This window comes from Brassica oleracea, chromosome C9, assembly GCF_000695525.1.
Source record: "Brassica oleracea var. oleracea cultivar TO1000 chromosome C9, BOL, whole genome shotgun sequence".
Lineage (NCBI taxonomy): Eukaryota > Viridiplantae > Streptophyta > Magnoliopsida > Brassicales > Brassicaceae > Brassica > Brassica oleracea.
In genome coordinates, this window is record NC_027756.1 from 17,240,741 (window position 1) to 17,249,312 (window position 8,572).

General features: G+C 43.9%; 1 protein-coding gene across 2 annotated transcripts; it reads left to right on the forward strand.

The window, feature by feature from the left end:
• Positions 1-560: 560 nt before the first annotated feature.
• LOC106317482 lies at positions 561-7,478 on the forward strand. Of its 2 annotated transcripts, XM_013755293.1 has the most exons (11): positions 561-811; positions 1,176-1,264; positions 1,366-2,265; positions 2,353-2,473; positions 2,559-2,654; positions 3,053-3,787; positions 3,903-5,267; positions 5,337-6,318; positions 6,427-6,584; positions 6,678-6,737; positions 6,825-7,478. In XM_013755293.1, the coding sequence occupies exons 1-11, from the start codon at positions 730-732 to the stop codon at positions 7,208-7,210; spliced, it is 4,974 nt and encodes a 1,657-aa protein (XP_013610747.1). In that variant the 5' UTR covers positions 561-729; the 3' UTR covers positions 7,211-7,478. The 2 variants fall into 2 exon arrangements, with proteins under 2 accessions (XP_013610747.1, XP_013610746.1); XM_013755292.1 differs by having other exon boundaries at positions 3,903-6,318.
• The last annotated feature ends 1,094 nt before the right edge of the window (positions 7,479-8,572 follow it).

Genomic DNA, 8,572 nt, shown 5'->3' on the forward strand with positions numbered 1-8,572 from the left:
CCGTCTAGAGGAGACGCTCGGGAGGAGATCCGTGGTTCTGTTATCGAATCGGGGGGAGATCCGTCGGCGGGAAGGAGATGCGCCGTTGATGAGAGCTCTATCGCATATTCGATCACCGCGAGAGAGAAAGAGAAAGAAGTGAAAAGTTGATTCTCGATTCTTTTCGGTTTTGCCCAAACCAAAACGCTTCCACCATTTCCTTGCCGACACGTATCACCTAAGGACAAAAAAAAATATGTTAGCCAACAACAAACCGCGTCCGTCCCAGCGATATTATACAATTTTGATTTTGATAAAATCAAATAAAGCCTAACGACTTCCTCTATCATACCCCGATAATCTTGCCCTTAGCTAGAGACAAACAATAATAGTAAGTTAATAACACATTATTTCACTTCACGGCGCGTAAACGACACGTGAGTGTTCTACTCAACTACAAATGCGTAACACGCGCGGAGTGAGCGCATGAGTCAAGACACGAAGTGGATAAACATGGAAAACTGTCTAACCTCTAAAAGAAGAAAGATATTTCTAACTTTTTGTTTTGTTTACTATACGCTTCAAAGGAGGATGCTATCGTACGCAGGGTAGGTAAACGTACGCCGTCGTTTAAGTCCCCCAATCCTCGTAGGGTCTTTTAAACCTAGTTCCTCTTCACCGTAATCGCTATCGCTCTCTTTCGCCGTCTCTCTCTCTCTCTCGTATTTGCAACTCCGAAACGAACCTGCCATGGCTAACTCCTCCGCTGATTCCGCCGCAGACCACCGCAGCAAGCACCTCTCCATCAATCCACCTCACCAGATCTTCAAAGGTTATTCCCTCTCCCCCCACCATTCATCTCTTTCCGATTGCGTTCGAGTCTCTCCCATTCCAATCTCCTGATAGATTGCAGCTCTTCTCTCTCTTTCCGATGCTGAATCGTCGATTGAAACCAGCGTTTACAGAGTCTATGCTCTTGAGTCCCCCTTTAATTAGGGTTTTTGGTTTCTCTCGATCGATCTCTGTTTTATTCCCTTGTGTTTGATTATAGGAGATAACCTCTGGATTTTTAAACTTATCAGAGTCCTCCACTTATTGATGTAGATCCATAAGTTGTGGATTGTTCTCATCTTTATTTGAGACGTTTTTGTAGTTCTTGTCTTGGGAGATGCATGATGTTTCTCTACTGTGTGCAGATGTCCAGGGCTCTGACAATCCTATTCCTCTTTCACCTCAGTGGCTTCTCTCCAAATCAGGGAAGAGCAAGACTGGAATGGGGACTGTGGTATTTTCACATTGCTCTCTTTCTCTCTGTGCATTTTGTTTATTTCATTCTCTTTCAGTTTTGTATTGGATTTGACATGTTAACTGGCTTCACTTTTACAGGAAGCTCAGTGCCTCCATAATCCCTCTGGAAATGGGGAGGAGACACCGGATAATCCGAAGAAGAAGGATGTCTTCCGGCCTTCCTTACTTACTGCTGAAACTGGCCGTCGTGAGGGTTGGCGTGATGAGGAAAGGGATACCTTTTCCGCTACCCGGAATGATCGCTGGCGGAATGGTGACAAAGACTTTGGTGATATCAAGAAGGTTGACCGGCGGGATAATGTGGGCTCTAGACAGTTTGGGGAGCCTCGCCGGTGGACTGATTCAGGAAACAAGGATGCTGGGACAGAGCAGCGCCGTGGTCCGAGTGATCGGTGGACTGATTCAGGTAACAAGGATGCTGGGACTGAGCAGCGGCGTGAAAGCAAGTGGAACTCTCGCTGGGGACCTGATGACAAGGAAGCTGAGAACGCTCGTAACAAGTGGGATGAAGCTGGCAAAGATGGTGAGATCATTCGTGAGAAGGGTCCGTCTCTTCCTTCTAGTGATGGAGATCATTACCGACCCTGGAGACCCTCTCAAGGTCGAGGAAGAGGAGAATCTCTTCATAGCCAGTCAACACCAAACAAGCAGGGTACAGGCTTTTCTCACAGCAGGGGGCGTGGAGAAAACACTGCTATCTTTTCAGCTGGGCGTGGAAGGATGAGTTCTGGTGGAAGCCTTTTTACTAGCGCAACAAACCAGTCTCACCCTCCTGGATCTGCCTCTGAGAAAGGGGAAAGTGGTACTGGAGAGCCTTACCATCTGAGATATAGCAGAATGAAACTGTTGGATGTGTACAGGATGGCAGATACTGTGTGTTTTGAGAAGTTTCCAGATGGGTTCATCGAGGTGCCTTCCCTTACTTGCGAGCAGCCGTCGGATCCTCTGGCTATTTGCGCTCCAAGTTCTGAGGAAGTGGTCAGTATTCATTAATTTAGTTTATGTTTTTCTTCTTCCTATAGTATGTCACTTTTCTAATCGTTATGCCCTTCTTGTTCCTCGTAGAATATTCTGGATGGGATTGAGAAAGGAAAAATAGTGAGCAGTGGTGCCCCTCAGATATCCAAGGATGGCCCTAGTGGACGAAATCCAGCCGAGTTTTCTCAACCTAGGCGACTCAAGCCTGGTATGAATTCCGTGAAAGACATCCAGGCTTCTAGTATTTTGTATATATGATACATATGGTGAAATTAGTGAATGTTTTGTTTCAGCTGGAAGCAGGGAAGATATGACATCCGCTACTGACGTATCTAAAGAAGAAATTGGAGAAACAAGGAACTATCCAGATGATAAGTTTAGGCCTGAAGGTATGTGCTGTAATGTTGTAGCCTTCATGCAGCTTTGTTGACTTGCTCATTTTGGTACTGTTTAAAATAGCTGATACGGGAACTTAGTGATACGTCCTTTTGTTGAGTTTAACTCGTATTTATAAAAAAAATATCTTTGAGCAGTTTGTTGTAATTATTGTAGCCTTCATAGTTCATGCAGCGTTGATGAGTTACTCATTTTGGTACTGTTTGAAATAGCTGATATGGGAACTTAATGATGCGTCCTTTTCTACACTATTGTTTTTGAGTTTAACTCGTATTTAAAAAAAATTTGTGAGCAGTGTTGTTAAAGGTGAACAAGCTAATATAAAATATGCGAGTTCTTTCTATGTTGCTATTAGCCTCTCATATTATGATTGTTTCTGTCTTGTTTACAGCTTCTCATGAAGGTTATGCTCCTTTTAGGAAAGGCAATGAGGTGCAGGGAAACAATCATGTCCAGTCGCCACGGCGTCAGCCTGGAGAAAGATCGAGTAGGATCTCACATGATTGGAATGACCCTTCAGCTGATAACAAGCTGAAATCTTCTGACACTGTCTGGTCACACCCTAAAGATTCAATAAACCATTCAGGAAGCAATGTGATTAGCTTGCCACAGTCCAAAGGGGAATCAAGATGGCAAATCGGTGAAGATCCTGCACTAAGAAGGCAGCCATCTTTGGTGTTTGACAGGGAGCGAGAAGTTAGAAAGCCTATGCCATCTTCGCCTGAAGAACTTTCACTCTTTTATAAAGATCCTCAGGGTCTAATTCAAGGCCCTTTTTCTGGAAGTGATATTATTGGATGGTTTGAGGCTGGATATTTTGGCATAGATTTGCTAGTTCGTCCTGCTAGTGCACCGATCGATTCTCCTTTTTCATTACTTGGTGATGTAATGCCACATTTGCGGGCTAAGTCGGGACCACCACCTGGTTTTTCCGATGCCAAGCCAAGCCAGACTACTGATGCAGCCGGTTCACCGGCATTCCCTGGTGTGGGGACAGTTCATGCTGGGATGGGGGAGACTGATATGTTGCAAAATGATATGAGGTATAAGCAAGTTGGAGGTACGGTAGCGGAAAATCGGTTTATTGAATCGTTGATGTCTGGCAGTTTGAACAATCCATCTCAAGGTAGTCTCTTGGCGTTGGACATTTGATGTGTTTTGATAATTTCCTTTATTTTACTATTAGCCGCTCAGGATCACTAAATTTTTTTAATTTCTCTGTTTCCGTGTTGTGCCTGCAGGTGTTCAAGGATATGCAGTAAATAGTTCTGGTGGGTTGTCTTTACCAGTTACTGATGGTGGGGCTGACATGTATCTCTTGGCCAAGAAATTGGAACTTGAACGGCAGAGATCAGTAGCTGGTCCGTTTTCATATTGGCCTGGTCCGGAATCTGCAAACCTGATGCTAAGATCCGAGAATGTGCCAGAAGTTGCTCAACAGCCTGCCCGTTCTCCCAGTACTGATTTGTTGTCCATCCTCCAAGGTGCAAAGGATAGGTCTGCTCCTTCTGTTAGTGGTCCTATTCCTGCTTGGTCGCATCCCAATCAAAAGGATGATTTGCACCATGCGAAAAGTTTCCAAACTCAGACTTCCTTTGGGGTCCAACAGCAAAGGCAGCTAGAGCAGAACTCACCTTTGGCAGGTTTACTTGGTCAACCTATTGGAAATAATCCAGCTGGCATGTTACCCCCTGATATGATGCTCGTCCCTGGACTCTCCCAAGAACAGCAATCGCTCAATCTGTTGCAGCAGCAACAGCTTTTGTTGCAAATGAATGCTCAGACACCCCTTTCTTCACAGCAACAGCGTCTATTGATTGAAAAGATGCTTTTGCTTAAGCACCAACAAAAACGAGAAGAGCAGCAGCAGTTGTTACGACAGCAACAGCAGCTGTTTTCCCAGGTTCTTGCTGACCAGCAGCATCCTCAACAACGGTTTGGAGAGCCATCTTATGGACAGTTGCAGCAATCTTTTGATGCTCTTAGGCTGCAAGAATCAAAGGACGTGACACAGGTCAATCAGCAGATGCAGCTTCCGGTTTCCCATGAGGCCCGAGGTGCCAACTTAACTGATTTTGTCTCTGTAAATCAAGCCACTAGTCAGAATGTTGCAACTGTCGGAACCCATCATCTGAACCTTCAACACCAGCTGTTTGGTAATGTTGACCCTAGGATGAGTGAGGGGGGAGTTCCTACAGATCAGATCGATGGCACCCATAAAAAAGATTTACAGTCCGACTATGAAAGATCAATTCCTGCGGATTACATGAACAGCTTGTACTCAGAAAAACCTGTTCTCTTACCTGCGAGCTTTCCAAACAATGAAAGCGCCACACCTGAAACAAGTGACAGTAAGTCACTGGAGAATCAGACGAAAGATGTGTTTGCTGGACAGGGAGAGACAAGTAATGAGTTAAACGTGGAGATTCCTCCAACTGAAGTTAAAAGCAATGAAGTTTCTGGAGGACGGAAGACTTCTGAAAAGAAGTCCAAGAAGCAACGGGGGAACAAGCATTCTGCTGAGCCGGTTAAGGCAGCTTCTAAGTCTTCTCTGCAGGAGGCAAAGCAACGTGAAACAGGAATTGCTGATGATTCTGAGATAAAGGGTAAAAATATGAATCCAGCTGACATTTTGATAGACAATGATGTACTAATGAGTTCTGAAGCTATTTCAGTCAGGGGAGAATCTGGTGTGAATGAGTCGTCACTGCAAAACACACGAACGCAACCCGGACGTGCTTGGAAGCCTGCCCCTGGCTTTAAACCAAAGTCACTGCTAGAAATTCAAATGGAAGAACAGAGGGTAGCACAAGCAGAAGCTTTAGCTCCAAAGGTTTCTACTTCCTCGGGTTCAGTGGGTGGTTTGGCTTCTCCTTGGGGTGGAATTGTTGCCAATTCAGATCCTATCAACCTAAGAGAGACACTCGGAGAGTCAGTCACTACTCAAGCAGGTGCTGTAAAGCCTGAAAGTGTTCCTGCTCTTAAGGGTAAGCAAAGCCACTTGCGTGACTTGTTGGCTGATGATGTTGTGGCCAAATCTGTTGTCAAAGAGAGGGATGTAGTGGGAAGCAGTTCTAACGACACATATACGCAAATCACATCCACTAATGCAGAGTCTTTAGACGATGATAACTTTATTGATGCCAAGGAAACAAAGAAGAGCCGTAAGAAGTCTGCAAGGGCAAAGAACTCTGCAGCAAAAACAGCTGCACATGTTCCTGCTGTAGTAGATACATCCCTCTCAACAAGTTCCATTGAGAAGGGGAAAAATGCTCGCATTGCGCAGCAGCAGCTTAAGGAAGATTTGCCTGCTATTCCTTCTGGGCCTTCTTTGGGAGATTTTGTTCTCTGGAAAGAAGAGCCTGTGAACAATCCTTCACCAGCTGCTGCTTGGTCGACTGGTCCAAAGAAATCCACAAAACCTAGCTCACTTAGGGACATCGTGAGGGAGCAGAAGAAGATGACGACCTCATCACATCCGCCTCCTAGTCCAGTACCTACCACCCAGAAACCTACTCCACCACAAGCTGTGCCTCAATCTTCCTGGTCGCGCTCCCCTTCACAGGCTGTTTCTCAATCTTCCCTGCAGTCAAAATCCAAGGGAGATGATGACCTTTTCTGGGGTCCAGTTGAGCAAACAACCCAGGAATCAAAACAGTATGAATCTATCTCTTGTTACCCCGAGTTTCCAATAAGTTTGCATTTGATCATCGCCTTATATTTGTTGAAAGAATCTAACTAACTATGGGTTATTTTGGAACACAGGGGAGACTTTCCTCAACTTTCAAGTCAAAACAGTTGGGGAACCAAAACCACACCTGGGAAAGGAAGTGCAGGAAGCTCGCTGAATCGACAGAAATCAGTTTCAGCGTCTTCACCTGCGTCCCATAAAGGGAAAAAGGAGGAAGTGACAAAACTCACAGGTTTGCTTTTTTTACTGACAATTGCTGTCTCCAAAATTTTGTAGCTTGTTTTTTTTTTTTTTTTTTTTTCTCATGTGTTTATGGTTTCCCCAGAGGCGAATGGCTTCAGAGATTGGTGCAGAAGCGAATGTCTCAGACTTCTTGGTTCAGAAGGTAAAAAGTTCATACAACACTCTAGTTTCAGTTAATCGTTTATTCTGTTTCTGATTTGTGTAATATTATATCATATCTTTTGGTCAGATACAAGTGTGTTGGAGTTTTGTCTGAAGCTATCCCGATCAGAAGCAGAAACCCTTCTGATAGAAAATCTAGGGACGGTTGATAGAGACCACAAGTTCATCGACAAGTTCCTCAACTACAAAGACCTGCTACCATCAGAAGTAGTGGAGATTGCATTTCAATCAAAGGGGTCGTCGTCGTCTGTAGTGAAGAGCCGAAACAACAAGGCGGCGGAAGAAGAGGAGTATTACAAAGCCCCCTCGGCAAATGAAGGGTTTTCTAAAGTGGGAGGAGGAAAGAAAAAGGGGAAGAAAGGGAAGAAGGTAAGCTTAAGCTCATCAGTTCTGGGATTTAACGTGGTTAGTAACAGGATCATGATGGGTGAGATTCAGTCCATTGAGGATTAAAGAGGGGAGGATGAAGTTGGTTTTTGTCTCGGGTTCTCCATGGTTCTGATGAGTAATGTGCTCTACTTTATTTCAGAGATTTTGGCACAATACAGACGCAACCTTGATGACTAATGTGTTCCCTGAAGTAAACTGAAAACTCTGTTTTTTTCTTTTGTTGTCTCTCACTTTCTGAGTTCCTCTGTAGTGATAAAATGTTTTTGAAGAACAGTTTTAAATTATGTATTAGATACTCAATCCAATAGGAAGTTTCGTTCATTTGATTTCAGATTCTGACCTCTGCATCTCCAACGTTTTAAAGCTATCCCGTAAATAGCTCAAACTTCATTTGCTCTCGAAGACCAATGGGATGACTTACCCAGTCTTCTGTATTATTATTATCTTTACGGTTTCTTATATGTGGAAATTATTCAAACTTTAATGTTTCAAAGTTTGAAAATAAATAAAATCTAGATGCTGCTCTGATTGGTGATACAAATTACGAAGTGATTAAAAGTTTTTTCCTTCTAATTGTTGGAAATTAGGTAATACTAAAGAGAAAAAGGAGTAACAAAGGCAGTGGTCGTTATAAATCATGGAGTGGATTGCCATTAATCAGGTCCGGACCAAGACCGGTCCAATACCTAGAAGATGGATAGATGGCCGAAGCTTAGAGAGAGAAGAGAGAGAGCCGACTTCAGGAGAGAGAGAGGCGGCCACAAAGCTTGGAGAAAAGGAAACTCTTTCCTTTTTCTATTAAATGTAATCTTTCCATTATTATGTATTATTAGTTTTCCTAATCATAGTGAGTTTAGGTTTTGGATACTTTCCATTTATCTTCATTTTGTAATCCTTATATAAATGAACCCCTTTGATCATTAATAATAACACATAAATATTCAGTCTCTAAACACTCTATTTACAACACGTTATCAGCACGATAGACTCCAAAACCCTGAGACAAAACCTAACCCAAAATCCGTCACACATAAACCCTAAATCAGACGCAACTTAAAATCGATCTATCTCCCAAACCCTGAGGAATCAGACGACGAGCTACATATCAAATTGAAGCTCTTAACGAGACGAATCCATCAACGAAAACTGTTCGTCGATCCGATCTCAGACGCGCCCACACTCGCAGAAACAATACTCGGCACCGTCTTGATCTTTTGGAACCCTAATCCCGAAGAACCCTAAATTGTTCTTGCTTGCGTTCCGGCTTGCAAACTCCGATCAAGCTCAACTCTGATCAAGCTCAGCTTCAGACGTTCCCTGTCCGTGATCAACGTCCTCAGCCTCAGCTCAGCTTACGTCCAGCTCAGACCAAATCCCCGACCAGACGCAACCGTCCGCGAGAAGAAACAAGCCCGCGATAGCTCT